This window comes from Myotis myotis, unplaced genomic scaffold (assembly GCF_014108235.1).
Source record: "Myotis myotis isolate mMyoMyo1 unplaced genomic scaffold, mMyoMyo1.p scaffold_m19_p_2, whole genome shotgun sequence".
NCBI lineage: Eukaryota > Metazoa > Chordata > Mammalia > Chiroptera > Vespertilionidae > Myotis > Myotis myotis.
Window position 1 is genome coordinate 170,548,186 of NW_023416324.1, and position 20,286 is coordinate 170,568,471.

A 20,286-nucleotide genomic window follows, 5' to 3' on the forward strand; every position below is an offset into this window, starting at 1 on the left:
CTGGCCCATCTTCCTGCATCTTTCCAGAACACAGCTTGTTTTCTATGTTCCGTTATAGAAATGAAATCTGGCTTTTTCCTGATTGAGAACCTTCCACTATTCCCCATCTATATAAAAGCCTAAGCAATCATTATGACCAGTTGACCACTCAACCAGTTGCTATGATGCGCACTGACCACCAGAGGACAGATGCTCAACGCAGGAGCTGCCCCTTGGTGATCAGTGAGCTCCCACAGCAGGAGCATTGCTCAGATGACCAAGGGGCACCACGCGCTGGGCTCATGGCTGGCGAGAGCAGCTGCTGTCGCACAAGCCTCTGCTGTCTCTGTGGCAGTGCTACTGAGCAGTGGTGGCAGCAGCAGAGGCAGCAGGCGCAGGGGGGCTGGAATGAGTGGGAGCGGCCTGAAACCAGCAGTCTGACTCCGCCCCCCCCCCCAGGGGTCCCAGTTTGCGAGAGGGCGCAGGCCAGGCTGAGGGAATCCACCATTGTACGAATCCATGCACCAGGCCTCTAATTAAGTATAAAAAGACAAGGCAAAATCTTGCAATTCACATTAATTCTCGCAGCTAGCTGCGTTCTTCATCGACGCACGAGCAAGTGTCGATGATCAATGGACAAGGCAAAATCTTAATCTGGCATTCAAACTTGTCCCCAGGCTATCAGTAGAAAACTTCACAATCCTGTAGATACTTTAAGCATTTAGTGGCCTTGTACTTAACCACCTAGAAACCTGGACCTTTCTCCTCAATGGCTGAGGCTGTTCTCCATTATTGTCTCCATTATTACTAGTCTACCCACCCATCAATCTGAACACATAAGCCTTCTCATAAATCTTCTCAGATTCTGCCACCTTCAAAAGTATGTATCACTCTCTTCTTTATGTTGCTACAATATCCACCATAGTTTATTATTATGGGCCCCTGGGCAATGATAATGGGGTCCTATTTATTTCTCATTCCACAATCCACTTTTCTTCTCCTAACAGTTTTCCTGAAAGACCACAGTATATGCTACAGACCTGCATCTCAAGATGTTTATAGAAATTAAGTGTATGTCCACTACCAACAGATCTGGTGGGGCCAAGAGTAATGATAGCAAAGGAAAAGCTAAGTTCTACTCTAGTGTGTTTTGCTGACAGTCCCATTATATGTCTAGGAAAGGTAATGGGAATATATCTAAAGAAGAAAGCACTGCCACCTTATGTGCAGCCCTGACAGCTGAGAAGCAGGGCTAGATTTTAATTCATGAAAGGAACCATTGTGAACATAGGAGCTGCTGTTCAAGAACTGAAGTAAACTCAGCATGCCATATGCACTGTCACTTAGTCAAGCAAGCATCTCACAAGTCAAACATGCAATGACAATTGTGCCAGTCCAGTGTGTGTGTCTAGAGTTCCATTGGCTGTCTTCTGAGGACAACGAAGCCCTGACATAGATTTCCCACTACCATCTCAAGACCCGAGATTTACAGGAATGATCACTAGCAATGGAAGTTCAGTTTCTGAATGCAGATAGCAAAGTACTATGCAGAAAAAGAGCCAAGCTAACAAAAAACAACAACAAAAATCCCAAACAAACAAATAAATAAATAAACTGATAACAAGGAGCACTAAAAATAGAGATTAATGGCTATCACCAAATTCTGGTGAACGTGAGGAGAAACTGGTATATTCTAACTGCCAACACAAGCTATTCACAACTTTTGGAAAGATAAATAAAGAAAGTGGTCAGATTCCTTAATGTAGAAATCCTAATATTAGGAATCTAAGACAGGGAAGTAACTCTAAAGAAAATACTCATGAACGTGTCCTTCATAGCATTACATACAACAACCAAAAAATGGAAGCTACCTTACACGTACAACATAAGGAATTTCCTTATAGAAGACGTAGCCCTCACTTTAACTTTAACATAATTGTGCTAAATTCTATTTGTTAAGACTATAACAGTGTGTACAAAATATCAACATATCAAAGCCAGAAAATGAAAAGGACAATAGAGTAAGAAGAATTTTAATTTTCAGAAGTTTTTTGTATAATTTTGCTGTATTTTAAAGACAATACTAATTAAATTAAATTTTAAGGATTATGCCTGTTAGAAAACATATGTTGATATTAAATAAAAAGACGACTTAGTCTTAGACCATTGACTGTGAGAAGATTAAAAAAAAAAAAAAAAGGAAGGGCTATGAACAGCAGCTTGTATTTTCAGATCATCATAGAGTCATAGACCATTTGTAACTGGTCATATGGAGACATTCCCGGACAGCTCTTACCTGTGGGGGCCGAGGTTTGTAGGGGGAGCTGCACTCAAGGTCAGCCAAGATGCTAGTCAGTGAGTCAATCTCAGCATCCAGGCTGGAGCGTCTCTCCTCAATGGTCTTGCCTCCCGGATTTCCCTGCCAGAAGCAACACAGACATGTTCAAAAAGGAAATTTCCAGTTTCCATTGATATCTGACTGAATTCAAATTTTCCAAGTTATAGTGTAGCTTTGTCCAAAATGTTCTGAATCTACTCCTGTGCCCCCAACCCTTATAACATTTCAGTGGTGGCCTGAAGTAGAATGATCCCTTTTTGACAAATAAGAACACTGAGAGGTGTAAGGTTATTTTTCTAAGGTCGCACACTTATTTTTTGATGAGTATAAAAGTAAAAATAAGTAAATGTCTCCATCCTGTACTCAAGAAGCGTATCCAACTAGGAAGATAATGCAAGTTCTTTGTGTTCAGAAACCACTGCTTAGAATGATGACATTTTAGTTGGAACAAGAAGGGCAAGGGTGGGAGACTTACAGTCCAGGAAGAGGAATCAGCAGGGGATCCATGTCTGTGTGACAGACAGAGATGGCAAGCCCCAATCAATGAGTCTAAAAAATGAACTAGCATGAGACTGTTCAGGGTTCTGGCCAAGGGGCTGCAGAGGATGCATGTGGCAGTGGCCACTGATCTGAAGTAGGAGCTTTATGGATTTCATATGTCAATGTCCTGTGTTAACAGAAGTTCCAACTTCTACCTGCACTCAGAATCAATAAGAGGTGAGTAGAAGACAATAAAACTGCCACAAGGGCAGCCCCAGGCATTGTGGGAAGGTTCTGGCAGGTAGTTTGCTTAGAGCTTAAGGAAAAAATATAGAAAGTGAGCTGGCTTTAGAATTTGAAAATATGAAGTGAGGTGGCTCTTTCACAAGGTAATTATGATCATGGATTTTCTGGGAGCATCCTTAAGGCTCCATCAAAAAAACAAAATGCATCAGCAGCAAGACCCAATAGAAATAAATTAGGAAGTTATTGTAAACTAATCAACTCTATCAAACTTGTCTAAGGCAGTTAAATATCAGGATAGTGTCTGAAAAGGCATAGAAAAAGCATTAGCCAAGAAACCAGAATATCCTCAGCAACAACAAGATATAGGATACCCTCATAAGCTAGCATTAAACCTTACAGTCCTCCAAGTAAGTTGACCTTTATAGTAAATATGCTGCATTGGGCAATGATAGCATAATAGAATTGTCTATGAACACAACTAGTTTCTTTCCTTCTGGTAGCTTGCTCACCAAACCATCCTCCTTGAGTGCTAAAACTTATTTAAGTATCTGCATTAGACAGCCCTTAGGGGATCTGATACATTAGTCTGTTGTGAATTTAGGCAGCATGAGTTAATCCCTGTGGACTTGATCTAACCCAGGCATACTGACAACACCAAAGTCTATGAAGCTGTGGCCCAGACCCCTTGGAACCAAACCTGATGACTGCTGCCTGCCCCAGGGGCAGCTGGCATCTCTCTCTCCGAGCCCTCTTCAACTATGGCTATGTTTTATCACATTATTGAAAGCAAGTTTCTCTACACTTACTCCTTCTGGATGTATCTGCTTGACTTCTCTATGGCACTCTTACCCCTCACCTGTTTTATTTTTCTCATAGTATCTACCATGATCTAACATTACCTTTTATGTACAATTGTCTATCATCAGTTTCCCCCAGGACAGTGGTCGGCAAACTGCGGCTCGCAAACTACATGCGGCTCTTTGGCCCCTTGAGTGTGGCTCTTCCACAAAATACTGGCTTCTGTGCATGGGCCACGAAGTTTCAATCGCACTGTACATGCGCACCTGCATGTGGTATTTTGTGGTATTTTGTGGAAGAGCCACACTCAAGGAGCCAAAGAACCGCATGTGGCTCGTGAGCCGCAGTTTGTCGACCACGGCCCTAGGAGAATGTAAGCTTCATGGCAGAAAGGACTTCACTTGTTCTGCTCCTTCATGATTCCTCAGAATCTTGCTGAGGGCCTAATCCACGGAAATGTTCAATAAAGATGTTTAAGTAAATAAATAAATAGGTAATGACAGATGCTGGCATAGTGGTCCAGTCAGTAATCCTTTCCATATCAATATTTTTTGGGGGGTAAAAACAGCTAAAGGTACAATGAAAGCAGTGGATGCTCTAGTATAGAGAGTATATATTATATTATATTATATTATATTATTATATTATATTATATTATATTATATTATATTATATTATATTATAAAAAAAATAACCAAATGGCTAAATGTGCATGTGTGTGCATATCTGTGTGTATGTCTGTGCATTTCACACTATATGGCTCAGATATGAAGGTTGCCTTTGAGAAAAATTGGAGATTTTCCTCAGCTCTCTTCCACAGTCAAAAATGAAAAAAAAAAAGAACAAGAAAAGGTAAATAAATAAGTGAAATACCAGGTTGACGATGTTTTCTCGGAGCCTAGATTCTGGGTTTGACCTAACACTATAAAGCCAGAGGGTTGTTTTGAAAGTGCTAATCCCTCTATCAGAAGCAATTTCATCGTTATCCCACTGAGTATTAATAACTATGAAATACTGTGGTATTATTAAGAAGAAAATCTTTTACACATTCTTGTGAATATTCTGACACTGGGTCCTGGTACAAAAAGAAAAGGTAGGATATTATTGTTAAGGAAGACAACTGAGAAATGTGTGAAGCTGTTCTCTTACATGTAAACAAAAACCGTTACGATAAGTAAAAAAATGATAAGTGTATTTCCATATACTCATAGATAGCACAATACATTGGTAAGGGCAGTGGATTGCAGCTTGGTTAAATTCTTTCCTGAGCCCTAGTTTCCTCATCCATAAAACAAGGAGAGTATCACCTGACATACCTAAGACAGAGGGATATTAAAATATTCAGATAAAAATTGGATGAGAAAATACTTTGTAAATTAATAAGTGCTATAATTATAATTTTCATAACTAGCATTAATTACAGCAACCAGTAACTGTAAATTAATATGAATAATAATGCTATTGTTAATTATTCTTCTCCTTAAGGGATGCATCATTCATTAAATGTTCCCTGGGGGAATCAGTAAAGAAACAGCCTTTAATAAGGTCTACAACATCTGTGCTGTAGCAGAAAGTACATCAACTACCCATGTCCCAAGTCACTGGGATATCTAACCACAGAGACTCAAAATCACAGAATTACCCTGATCAATACAATGGAACAAGTAATTATAGTGTGCAACTAGCCTATGCACACAATTGGTATTCAGCCTCTTTATTCTACCATTCCTCTGAGTTGAAACTACTCCCCATTTTTAGTTGCTCACATTAGGTTAATGCAATTTAATAAGTCCAGCCTAATGCTGTGAGATTTTGTACCAATAACCTCTTGTTGCCTTACCTGACCTTCTGAGAAGTGCTTTGCTCCTACATTTATTTCGATTCCCATTATGGATAAGAAGAGGCCTTCTTATCAATATTCAGTCTCTATTTTAGGTCTCAGTTCAAATAACAGATGTCCTCCCAAGTCCCACAAACAGCCCTTCTCTGGAATGCTCATCTAATCTCACAGCACCTCTAGATTCAGGGACTATAACATAGCTACTCCCAATACTTTATACTAGATACCAGAGGCCACAGTCTTATAACCAGCTAACAGAATCCTACACACACATAGTAATGTATCTTTTCCTTAACTCCTCATCCCTATAGCTTACCATTTACCTAAAGGCTAAATGACCTGCTGGAGGCCAAATAACAAGAAGAAAGGTTCTGCTGACTCTTCGCCTAATGCTTTTTCTAGACACCACATAAACTCTTATAGAGTGGTTATTGTAACAACAACAATTCTCATTTTCCAACCATAACTAGAGAGATGCCACTGTCTTGGTCCAGATTCTACCAAAATTCAAAGCCTGATGAAAAGACATGCATGTCAGTCCCAGGAAGCATGACTGAAGGACTGGAAAAATTAAGCAGGGGAAGAGTGAAAGCCAATTCAAATGTGCTGTATTGAACTGGTCATCCACATAGGTAAGTAGGTCTCTATTTTCCTCAAAGCCCTCTGAAGAGTCCTGTGAAATGTGCTTCAGATCTTCCCACTAAGGGGTGAAAGAATAGATTATCCCCGGGCTCCAGTTCTCCATGGACATGTGCTGCCTATGGGATTGTAAGTTCCCTCATACTTGTCCCAAGAAGTGGAGTGGTGGCAGAGACACCCCAGGGCAGAAAGAGAAAGAAAGGTATTGTAGCTGAGGCAAGGTACCACCAGGTCATACCTACACAGAGGTGGTTGCTGTAGCAATGGCTGGTGCATGAAGGTGAGACCAGAGGATAAATGGTGAGGCACAAAAAGTGTCCTTTTACTCACAGCTAGAAACCCACATGAATAAGGCATTCATAAGATATTTTTTTAGAATATAATTATTTTCATTCATTCATTCAATAAATATGTATATGATTAAAGCTCACCAAACCACAATTGGGGCTTCTTATAACTTGGAAATTTATAAGCACTATAAGTGCCACTAGTAGAATTATTGGGTGATGGCATCCCCGTTTGTAAATTCATAGGAACAGAGTTTAAACAAGAGTGCAGAACCAAAATGTATAGTCTGTGAGGCTATTTCCAAGAGTCTGACTTTAGATGGGTCATGTTTTAGCCCACATATTGCTAACCCACTAATTACATGTGACAGTCAAGAACCAGTTATTTATCCATGTTTTATATCCAAATATCTTGTTTAAAAAGAAATTTAACTCACAGAAAAGTTGTGCAAGTAGTAAAATAAACTCTACCCACAAACCCTGTACCCAGATTCATCAATGGCCAACATTCTTTCTCTCTCTCTCTCTCTCTCTCTCTCTCTCTCTCTCTCTCTCTCTCTCTCTCTCTCTCTCCTCTCCATCCCTACCATTCTCTCTCTTAAATTCTTTCTTAAATAACAATCAGAAGGTAGGTATGACCACTCAGAGGAGTTTATTCATTAACCATTTGTAAGGCTATGGGCAAATTCTACAGCTTATATATAAAAGATTCATTTACTATGTATGGTAAGGTTAAAAAGTTAGAAATAACTACCCTTCAATAAAAGAAACTAAAGTAAGGTGATTTAGGTCAAACAGCAAGAGATCTTTACTAACCTGACTCAGATGCAAAGGGACAGAAATGTGGCAAAAAGGGGAAGGGGGCTAGGTGTTTATAATAGCAAAATCTACCCTTTATCAATATATTTAAAGGTATATTCTGTTTGTTAAAGCACTGAAAACATTTGAAAGAAGTTACAGAAACTTCCCTTCCATATACTTCAGCTTGCATCACCTAAGAACACCTAATGCTTTGTTATCATTCACAAATCCAAGAAATTTAACATGGTACAGCATTATCTCATATGCACACATGCTCACATTTCACCAGCAGTCTAAGTAATGTCCTTTTATCTATTGTTATTAATTCCTATCCAGAAGCCAATAAAAGATCATACATTGAGATGACATGTATTTTTGTTCTCTTTGAACGTTAGTCTTTCATGAAACTGACCTAAAAAATATTTATTTAGGCCAGTGTCTTATAAAAAGTTCAATAATCTGGCTTTCCCTGATGATAAGATTCAGATTGAACAAGTATAGCAGGGATATCACAATGCATGATGCTGTCCTTGCCACTTTACTCTATCATGAAGTCCATGATAACAGTTTGGCCCAGTTAGGTGATGTCAACTGTGATGACTTGATTAATGAAGAATCCACTGCATTTCACCATTGTGAATGTGCCCTCCTCCCTTTTACCTCAACAAATTGTCTGTGAGACTCTACCAATATTCTTCGTATCAAGAACCTTTCACCCAATCGTTTTTGCATCCATAGATAATCCTTGCCTGAATTGAATATTGCGTTGGTGGTTGAAAAATTGTGAGAGTACCCACTATTAATGAATGGAAATACATGGATCCTGCTTAGTATAACATTTTGTAGTATTTTGTTGTTGTTGTTGTTGTTGTTAATAATTCATTTCCATTTTGAGGACAGGAAATAGAACTAACTGCAAAGTCTTCTGCTATAAAAACAACACATTAAGAACCTAATGATCAAATCAACCTTGTTAGAAAGTGAGTTCTTGTTCAGGCTATTAAGAAAAACCGTCAAGGGGAATGATCTAATTAATTAAGAACTAATCTCTGCCCTATGAAATTCATATCCAAGAATGAAAGCCAATACCCCGAGTCACATTCAAAATATGTATGACCTTGACCTCATCATCAAAAACTTTGATGAGGTCAATTAATCACAATAACACAGCACAGGAGGGGATTTGAAGAGCCAAAATTTGTACGTGACCACTCAAACCATACCTGAGAAAAAAACCAACTAATCAGAGTGAAAACATGATGTAAGAAGGATTTTTAAACTGTGTTTCACAAAGTTCAAAAATTTCCTCCAGATCCCATGTGTGACACCAAGGGACTATAGGCTTCTACCCAGTCTCTGGCTTCCTTTTGTGATTTCTTATAGGAAAGAAACTTCCCCTGATTGCTTAGGAGTATAAAACTATCTCATCTTAGAGAAGCCTAGAAAGTTACTACCCAAAAGAGTGCATTTTTTTACATATAATTTTTATTTTTTTTCAAAGTTATTATTTAAGCATTCATTAACACAACATGAATTTTGTTTCATTTTTATTTTCTTTTATGGTCAAGAAAGTTCATTATTCTATTTTACCTAATATTAGTTTTAAAGAAACAAACAAACAAAGCTGGTGATAACAAAAAGGATACCAAAAAAAAAAACAAAACTACATTATCTATAAGCAAAAAACTAAGTATGCATCTATTTGTCATTTATCTATTGTCTTTCTATTCTTGAAGAAGCTAGGGAAATAATCAACAATTTTTTTTTTGTTTGTGATAATTTTTATTAAGGTGTCCACCTAAAGCACACTTAACACAATAAGAGTAGTGGAGTCAGACTTAGAAGTGTTTAAAACCTGGATATGACAATCACTTGTTTTGTGACCTTATGCCATTTACCTAAGCTCTCTGAGTCTCAGGTCTGCACACAGTTGTTGAATTATTACACAAATGCATACATATCAAGTACTGTCCACATAATAAGTACTCAATAAATGTTAGCTACTCAATTATTGCCATGACCACAGTCTCAAAAGAAATGCTTTGGCTGATATAGTAAGTCCACTGAGTATATAACCTTTAAAAATATTTTGATTCGAAGTAAAATTCTGAAGCTCGGGCTTCAGTTCATGGATTTCTTGTGCTTCTTCACACGAGTAATGGTGCTAAAAAATTAACTGTGAAGAACATAATTCTAATCAGTGGTTGTTAAACTTTAGCCTAAATGTAAACATCTGGACAAGATGTTAAGACACAGATTACTGGACCCTACCAGGTGTTTCTGATTCCATAACCAGGGGGTGGGAACCTTATTTCTGCCAAGGGTCATTTGGATATTTATAACATCATTTGCTTAATATAATTCACTTAATATAAACTTATATTGCATGAATAAAGCTCTGAGATTTATTGAATTTCAAATCCCACCTGCAGTTGCCTTGGCAGGGCCAGACTAAATAATTTAGAGGGCCTTATATAGCCCATGGGCCAGACATTCCCCACCCCTGCCTAGATTTGATATTTCTAACAAGTTCCCAGGTAATGCTGATAGTGCTGGTCTGAGGATTACACAGAGAGAACCACTGCTTGAAGTAGATTTCTAACACACTGCACATTTAAAAGGGTAAAGGTGTGCACACATCTATGTATGGATGCATATGTAAACAGAAGTGAATTTATGATTTTTTTATTTTAAAAACAACCTATGTTACATGGTTAATGATGCTATGAAAACACCAATAAATAATATGCATAATGGATACGAGAGGTATGAATAAAAATAAACATGGAAACAGTAGCACGGCTATTTAATAAAAACCCCATGCTATATAATAATAATATGAGCACATTCATCACACTAGTTCAGGCAATGTCGAGTTGAGATAGGCAGTGAGAATTTGGTAGTGAGAATTATAGACAGTGTGGTCTTTTTAGCCTAGAAGAAATGTAACTTTATGGAATGAGACTCAATATGTTGGATGAGAAAAAAATGTTTTAGTTCCTGCTGACTTGTGCACTCTCTTTCTCGCTCATCTAGTTGAAGGCTTTACATTTCCAAAACCCAATAATCTATATTATCACATGCACTCTCCCCCAAGGAGGCATTACTGATAACCCAACTGATTTGGTAGATGAATACTCTTTCTCTTTCTTTATGATAGCAAAGTTCATAGAGAAACTCTCTCCTTGGTTCGTGTGAGCGGCTTTTTCACATGCTGCTGTATGAAATAGTTTGTGCTAAGTAGTAGGCAGCCTAAAGTAAGCATGATCCCCAACGTCAAGGAATTTACAGTTTACTGGATAATACTGCTTTCACATCTGCCCAGTGATATCAAATACACCATGTTCTTTACACTCTTTGTAATACCATGTGGAGGATACAGAGATTTAAGCACAAAAAACAATTTTTTCCCTAAGAAGCTTATAATCTAATAGCTGACAGAAATACAATTACACATTTTCAATATGCAAAAAAAAATGGGCTAAAACTCCAGACTCACTGTTGTCTAAGAAGATTCGTTTACCCCACAGGTTACGGGCAATGGAGAAAGGTGCCTCAAAAAGTCATCCTTGGACCAAACACTAGCATTATAAATAGAGATAATGTGTTAACACTTTGAAGTGGGATAATAGCTTGACAACTGGGAATACAGCAATGAATAAACAGAAAATAAGGTAACAACAGGAGACAAAGGGAGTTTTTCATGGTTCTAGTATCCTTAAAGAAAAAAAAAGAACATAAAGATAAAACCTCAACACTGGGCTTAACACATGCCTCAGTATTTTTCCTTCACATTCCCTATCATTCATTCTTTTCAGCCTCAGACATAGTCCCCAAGTTTGACCAACCCACGTCTCTTTAAAGGAAATGGTCCTACCCCCAGCCCTTGTTGCAAAACAAAACGAAACAAAACAAAGCAAAAAAAGAAAAAACAACCCAAAAAACAAAACAAAAACAAAAAACACCACCATGTGCTCCTACTTCAAAACACTGTGACCCACAGAGAAAGGCTAGACACCTGAGGTATGTTCCCCTGAAACAAAAAGATACACTAGGGGAGAAACTAAGATGGCGGCATAGGTAAACACAGGGAAATTGCTGCCTCCCACAACAACTTCAAAAATACAACGAAAATACAAAATGGACATCATCCAGAACTACAGGAAGGCTGGCTGAGTGGAAATTCTACAACTAGAAGGAAAGAAAAGCACACTGAGAGCCAGAGGAGCTGCGGAAGTAAAGTGCAGAAGTACGGAGGCTCGCGCGCACAGAAAGGGGCTGGCACCTGAGGACGCTGCTGTCTTTTTGAATCGGGAGGGAGTCACAAGCTCCCGGCTGCTCTGAACTCTGGTTCCGGGAAGTCTCTTGGGACCCAGGACTCATACAGGGAGAAACTGGACTGTCTGGCAGCAGGCAGAACTCTGAACTTGAGGGTGGCTTTCCCTCAGAGGTGCTTGCAGCAATTATCGGGACACTGAGACCCACGGCCCCTTAGGGCGGGGCTGAAGATCCCCCATAGCTGCTTACTCTGCCCTTTGATTCCCTGAGACCCCGCCCCACCCAGGCTGTGGCTGAGGCTTTTGCATATGAATGCCCCGGCCCTTTGCAACCTGAAAATTACCTAACAAATTGCAGCTGGGCCAGACAGACCCAGAACTTCCAAGAGAAGGCCCAAGGCCCCATAGCAGCTTGCATTGCTTCACAGCTGGGCCTCATCAGGGCACCTCCAAACTCCAAAAAAGGAAGGGGAATCTGCAGTTCTCTTCGTAACTCCTGCCGGGTAACCTCAGGCAGAGGCTAAATTAGCACCTCCTTAGATCCAAGAGCCAGTGTACCCAGTTGTCAGAGGGGGACCATCCAAATTACAACTCCTCAGATCCATAAGGGACACAGTCAGGGGGCAGACTCAGTGAGTACCAAAGCCCCACTGAAGCAAGTCTTGCTCCAGAAGGGTGTCTTCAGCACAGAAGTTCTCCCACTGCAGACACAGCTGATTCTCACTGCCAATTGGCCTGGAGGTCAATTCCTCCCAGTGATCCTACAACAATCAAGGCATAACTACAACAAGAATGTGCACAAAGCCCACAAGGGGGTGCACCAAGAGTGTCCACCTCAGGTAACTGGGGAGGCTGAGCCACTGGGCCCTACAGGACACCTGGCACACAAAACTACTCTACCAACACGGAAGCATAAAAAATGCAGAGACAAAGAAACAGGTCACAAATGACAGAAATGGAGGAAAGCAAATGACTGGATATAGAGTTCAAAACCACGTTTATAAAGTTTTTCAATAATTTTATGGAAACCGCCGATAAATTTAGTGAGACCCTGGAGGATATGAAAAAAAGACCAACTAGAAATTAAGCATACACTGACTGAAATAAAGAATAATATACAGAGATCCAACAGCAGACAAGACGATCCCAAGAATCAAGTCAAAGATTTGAAATACGAAGAAACAAAAAAATACGCAACCGAAAAAGAAAAAAGAAAAAAGATTCCAAAAATATGAAGATAGTATAAGGAGCCTCTGGGACAACTTCAAGCGTACCAACATCAGAATTATAGGGGTGCCAGAAGATGAGAGAGAGCAAGATATTGAAAACCTATTTGAAGAAATAATGACAGAAAACTTCCCCCACCTGGTGAAAGAAATAGACTTACAGGTCCAGGAAGCGCAGAGAACCCCAAACAAAAGGAACCCAAAGAGGACCACACCAAGACACATCATAATTAAAATGCCAAGAGCAAAAGACAAAGAGAGAATCTTAAAAGCAGCAAGAGAAAGACAGTCAGTTACCTACAAGGGAGTACCCATATGACTGTCAGCTGATTTCTCAACAGAAACCATGCAGGCTAGAAGAGAGTGGCAAGAAATATTCAAAGTGATGAATAGCAAGAACCTACAACCAAGATTACTTTATCCAGCAAAGCTATCATTCAGAATAGAAGGTCAGATAAAGAGCTTCACAGATAAGAAAAAGCTAAAGGAGTTCATCACCACCAAACCAGCATTATATGAAATGCTGAAAGGTATTCTTTAAGAAGAGGAAGAAGAAAAAGGAACTCTTACCATTTGCCACAGCATGGATGGAACTGGAGAGCGGATAAATACCACATGATCTCACTCATTTGTGGAATATAATGAACAACATAAACTGATGAATAAGGACTGATCCAGAGACGGAGAGGCATTGATTGGACTGTCGGGCCTTGGAGGGAAGGTAGGGGAGGGTGGGGGTAAGGGGGAAAGATCAACCAAAGGACTTATATGCAAGCATATAGGCCTATCCAATGGACACGGACAATGGGGGGGTGAGGGCATGGGCGGGGGAGGTAGGGGGTAACGTGTGGATAAGGACATATATGTAATATCTTAATCAATAAAAAATATATTAAAAATAAAATAAAATGGGTTTTGTGTTGACAAGAAAATTAAAATAAAAATAAAAAACTGTGGTGCATCTACACAATGGAATACTATGCTGTGGTAAAAAAGAAGGGATTCTTACCGTTTGCAACAGCATGGATGGAACTGGAGAGCATTATGCTAAGTGAAATAAGCCAGTCAGAGAAAGATAAATATCACATGATATCACTCATTTATGGAATATAATGACCGACATAAACTGATGAACAAAAACAGATCCAGAGACAGAGAAGTATCGATCAGATCGTCAAACCTCAGAGGGAAGGTAGGGGAGGGTGGGGGTAAGTGGGAGAGATCAACCAAAGGACTTGTATGTATGCAAATAAGCCTAACCAATGGGCACAGACACCAGGGGGGTGAGGGCATGAGTGTGGGAGGGCGGGGAGCAATGGGGCAATAAGGACACATATGTAACACCTTAACCAATAAAGAAAAAAAAAGAAAAATAAAAAAGATACACTAGGGCAAATAAACCTCCTCTCCTGAAACTGAACTAAGAAATATGTAACAGAACTGTCATGAGGGTGAACTACAATCAGGATAAACCAAAAGGATCATGTTCAAGGTCAATTATTAATAACCAAAACATATAAAGAGATAAGTAGCCAATTATTGGAAAGAGAAGAATAACGGACATACAAACAATAGAGAATTCGGGGACCAGAGAAGGAGGAGAAGAAGGGTGGACGAAAAAGGGAATGAGAAGGAAAGAGAGATGGCCTCGTCCCTGAACCTTCTGCTGCCAGGTCACATCCACGTGGATCCTTATGATAAACTCCTTCATATGGAGCTGCTCAAGGCGCCTCTGTTCCAGTCCTCTTATTCTAGCACAGGACCCTCTCATTCGTCAGCACAAAGCCTGGTGTATGGGACACCATCAGGAAGTGCATGTCCTTTCTGAACCTCAGCTGTTACTTCTATAAAATGAGGTAGATGAAGCTGCCAAGTCTCCTTTTATATTTTAAATCTTCATATTGTATGAGACTATAATTGTATTTCACAACTTGGCCTGCAATCAGACCCAAACTCACTAGAGTTACAAAGAGTCAGAGTTTAAGCCAACTCCGTGGTAAGTAAGGTCAGGTCATAGTTAACATGGTGCTTGAGTACACACAAGCGGCCCTGTTGTTCATTGTTATAGTCGTATAGGAAAGCAAAAAACAACCACAAAAGAAGAAAAAAATTTTCCCTTTTTACTGTGTTTGCTTACCTATTCATTGAAGTACTGCTACTAAATTCTAATCTTTATAAAAAAAAAACCAAAAAAAACCCAAAAAAAAACACACCTATATTGATAAGGTAGCCTCATACAATAAAAATAAAGGTCAATTTGCATAAAAACAGCTACAAAATAGCATGTAATAATACATATATTATTTATCTATCCATCAATAAGAACCTTAAGATTAACCACAATAAGATTAGTGATCTGACAGTAAAATAGACATTTTTAACTAGCAGAACTCTCTGGTTAAAAAAAAAAAAAATCATACATGAAACCCCAATATTTAAAAAGATAAAAACAGCCAGTCTGGTTCAAGTACAAGCCAGCAGAAGCCTAGGATTCCACCTCCCCATTGCCTCCAATAATGTTCCCTGAACAGTTCTATAAAAGATCATTTGAAAATCACTCTCTAATATTATATGAAGCTTAAAGGATTTTTTATTAATATGGATACTATTTTTTTTTTTCAGTTACAGCCACTAACTAGAACCAAATTACTATTTATATTTAGTTTGAGTGATACTTTGGGAGTTGAAAATACAGAAGATATAGAACAGATACTAACAATATAAAATTTGAAATACCCATTTCAAATATAATCACTGATAATGACTTTATAGAGTAGGTTACATTCAGTTATATTGTTTTGAGTGTCACAAGCTGATTAATGGAAATGGAAAAAGATAGGTGAGAGTGGCAACATCCTAGCAAGTAGGCAGGAGGTGAAAAGACCAAAAAATATATATATATATTGGGTCCTATCTCAAAGTCTAAGAAAAGATGAGATATGAAGAAACTACATAAAATGGCAGGCATCATATATTCTAACAATAAAAGATGCATCATATCCTTAACAATCATGAAAAACTGTTCATCGTCTTCTCTTGCTCAAAATTTCTGTTCCAAGACAGTTCTGGGAAATATCCTACGAGCCAGTTACTCCGCCCACTGTACACAGCCTGGGACCCATTACCTCTGGGAATAGGGGAAAAGGAAATCATAGTTTTCTCTGCACTGCCATTATCAACAGAACAGGACCTAAGTTCAGAGAAGCATTTTCTTAAATACATCTCATTGGATTCTCTCAGCAATCCTAGACATCAGTAGGTATTATTATTTCTATTTTATAAAAGAGAATAGCAAGGGTCAAAGAAAAAGAGACTTTTCCAAGTCACTCAGGATTGGAATTTAGGACTCAAACATTTTGCTGCAACATTCTAGCTCTTGCACTTTCCATGACACCAGACTGGACATGCAAAAAGGAAAGGCCTTGCTGTCAAGCATCAAATGAGATTATACAAGCCATTCAGGTTAACGTGAATCATGTCATGGATGTAACTATAGATAAAAGTCAAATTTCAATCCACTCTTTTGCTTTCTCTCTCCCCGTTTAGCAGTTTTCATTCACTGTCACATAAATGTGATCAAATATTCAGGACACATTGATATGAAGGATAGGAATTGGTAAAAAGAAAGAAGAAAGGAAGGGAGGGAGGAAGGGAGAGAGAGAGAGGGAAAATCAGTGGTTTTGTGCCCTGCAAGTGCTTACAGTTGCATTACAGAAGTTAGTTTGTCCACAAATAACCATATTACAGGGCTGACTACAGGCAGGTAAGTGCTAAAGTCTATGAAACATAAGATGTAATGGCTAGCACATGAGAGAGAGGAGAGAGAGAGAGAGAGAGAGAGAGAGAGAGAGAGAGAGAGAGAGAGAGAGAGAGAGAAGGGAGGGAAGCGGGTAGTTAAGTAGAAAAATCAGAGAGAACTCCATAGATGCAGTGAAAATCAAGAAAATCTCAGATGGAGAAAAATATATTTAAGCTATTTATCACTTGAGCATAAAGATATAGGAGGAACAATGCAATGGGCACTAACACTTGGTAAATAACAAGTGTCTCTTTAGATAAAAATAAAGGAAGATCAGGCTCAAAGAGTCAGCTGTGATGGATTATGCAGGTGTACACACCCTAGGCCTAGAAGGATCCTGGCTGGTATCCAGGGTACAGATATCTAAGGGATAAACACAGTCCCCATGACGAAGGAGAGAGTGGGCAGGAGTAATTGTATCTTAGGACTTAATGTTGAATGTAGGAACAAACACATGGTATGAATCACATATATTTTAGGCAGTGCACAGATCATTTACATTAAGAACACTCCTAGCAGAGACTCCTATTTTTATGAAAAAGGTTGCCATTGATAAAAAGTGAGTATAGGACCATATCAGAAAGTAATTGATCCCACCTTCATCAGGAAAACTAGTAAATGTGAATCTACAAGAAAAACATTTCTGCCTTCTATCTTGGGAATACAAATTAACAGTATGCTTTGAAAAGACTATTCTTTCCATAGGTAAAGGCTGAAAAAAAAACTAAAGGAGGAAAGAAATGATGCTGTTACAAGCCTGCCTATTGCCTCAACTTAAAAAGCCTTTCTCTATTCCAGAATTCTATTCATGCCTCATTATGGGATTTCCTTAGAAATGTTTCCTTTTCCATGGAACATTCAAAGTCAAGTGATAAATCAAATGACTACTATTTACTTAGCCATAGTTTAATACCTAGTCTGTGTTAAAGAACCAAGACAAATAACCAAGCAAGAATTAAAACCTGACCTGGTCTTTCTAGTTTTCCTTCCCCCATCTCCCTTATTCCAAGGTGAACTTTGTTCTTTATGATGAATTTCACTGAAACCAGTTCTAGAGGCTCTGTCCCCATCTGTGGTTCAAACTTAAAGTAGGATCTGGTCCCTAGCTGGATTTAAATTAAAAGGATTTAAAACAGTGAGATGTTTGGCCAAGTCATACCCTCTCTCTAGGTTTTATTAACCTACCATGATAGAGGAGAGTGAAAATATAAACCCCACAGGGGCATTGTGGAAACCAGGTGGCATAAGGTCTTGAGAGCCACATGTCCAGACAAAATGCTAAGTGTACAATAAGTCTTTTATAAATGTTGGCTAGCAGTATGTTCTGTAAATGAGAGGTGCATAAGATTTCATACAACGTGAGTTCTAAGACACCCCACAGATATTAGACAAAAAGTCTTGGTTTCAGACTGAGGCTATATTTGGGTGGCTGAAGACAGATCTACAGTTTCCAAGGGAAGCTGAACTTCCTCTGAGGACAGAAGACCACTGATACCTATTCAAAGGGAAAATTCTTTTCTTTATTAAATCATCACCTAAGGATAAGTTTATTGACTTTAGAGGGAGAGAAACATCGATTAATTGCCTCCTGTATATGCTCAGATCAGTGATGGAACCCTCGACCTAGACATGTGTCCTTCCTTGGACTCAAAGCTGCAATTTTTAGTGTAGGGGACAATGCTCCAATCAACTAAGCCACCTGGCCAGGGTTTAAAGGGAAAATTCTTAGTCCTCCTCCCAGATTTACCAAATCTGAAACTTTGGAAGCAGGGCCTAATAATTTGCATTTAACAAGTCCTTCGTCTCTCTCCCAATTCTTTTCTAGACTCAACTTGAAATTTGCTGGCCTAGAATTTGGTTGCCTGGTGTTAATGCAAGGGCTAACAATAACTAGAACAATTTAATTAAAATCCCACAACTCCAAAAGCAAGAAGAAGAATTCTTTACTAATGTATTCTAACCCAGTTCCCGGGGACAGGGAAAATACTTTTCTCCTATTCAACAGTTCTGTGTTCTCACCCACAGTGCCAACAGAGCAAACACAATCTACTTCACTTCTTCTTTGTAGAAATGGCAACGTTTACCACCTCGAAGGGGTGCTGAGAGTTTCTGTTATTGGTGTATATAAATTCTTCTGAGTGTTCTGAAAAATCAACTATAAGTTGGCATTATTCATAGCACCCTGTTGGAGCTTAATACATATTCAATTAAAAACAATGACAATAATACAGCAATATCCAAAAATTAGCATTAATTATAGCAATGTATCATTCTCACCCTGCACCACAATTTTATCTAGGCAGAACTGTTTATGTCTGAAGACTGTATAGTCCCTCCCAGAAATAAGGTGCAATCTTTGCTCAGTGGTATCAACATTTTCTCCGGGAAAAATTCACATCACCCTTGGCTCAGAGTTCTGATTTTTTAGAGAATCTTCTTATTTGGCACACACCAGGACAGAAAGCAAATACCTCTCCCTGGAAGAAAGTCAGGATCCTGAACAGCATCCTGGTCTCCTTCATTTCCCATAGTCCCCCTTCACATGGCCATGGCTACTGTCATGGGTTGTTATTGTTCCTTAATGATAACTAATATAGTGTCAGACTAAGAAAATCCCAAAACTGTCATTGAAACTACTAACACGCAGTAATGTATGTATTTGAATTGGGGGGTTGGCTGTAAGACACTCAGAGAAACTTTTCCCATAGACAGACAGCAGAGAGAGACACTCAGGCAGAAGGAACATCTTAAGCAAAGAACTGTAATGCTCTGTGGCTCTCTATGTATGTAGTTCAGGTTCCGCTTCCTCCAGGGGGCAATAATCTGATCACTAGCCAAGCCATCCACTGACCAAGGAATGTCATAGTTCCTACCCCTGCCTTCTCTGCCCTGACTCTCTCAGCCACCAGAACACATCTTCTGGACTGCATTTTGCTGACTCTGCATGAGCCTTTGACAGGCATAGTTGAGGTTCAGGAATCTGTGCCTAGTGGGTTTGAGGTTTCATCAAGAGGAAAAGAAGGAACTTGTGTGATTTCACTGAGTAACTATTTTCACTACAAAAAAATTCCAATATTTATTTTTCCCCTTTTTGAAATGGCACTGAGGAAACACATGCCAGACTGCTATGAACAGAGCTGTACTTTTCAAACAGTAGCAAGGACTAAATATAGAAAAATGTGATTTGTTCATGATGTATATAACTTCCTTTCCCATTTCCTTTCCCCACCACCCTGAGCCAGTGCACAGAAGTGGTACATGTTGAACCTTTTTCACATTACAACAGCATCAAAAGAGTGTTAAGCCCATGTATAATACAGATTTTCCAGAGAATTCCTATTGCCAAGACAAAAAAAAAAAAAAAATCGATCAATAAATCAATCCACAAATAAGACCTTACTAGTAATATCCCTCAATGAGTTAAAGACTATAAGTGATAAAGGAACATGACCTGTGATCCAGCCTTCAGAGAGTTTCTAAAAGGGGAATGAAGAAGAGGATAATAGAATGAATGCAGACATGAGTCCTAAAACGCCCAGTTGGGGTTGGGCCAGCTCTTCCACTAATTGTGTCACC

General features: G+C 39.0%; 1 protein-coding gene across 9 annotated transcripts in view; it reads right to left on the reverse strand.

Annotated features, from left to right (window-relative positions):
* Positions 1–20,286, reverse strand: part of LOC118675946 (LIM domain containing preferred translocation partner in lipoma) — a 665,496-nt gene that overhangs the window by 329,253 nt on the left and 315,957 nt on the right. For all 9 annotated transcript variants that reach the window (XM_036348973.1, XM_036348974.1, XM_036348968.1 and 6 more), the window contains one exon: positions 2,276–2,398. In XM_036348973.1, coding sequence (XP_036204866.1) covers positions 2,276–2,398 — 123 coding nt within the window. The remainder of the gene's footprint in view (positions 1–2,275; positions 2,399–20,286) is intronic.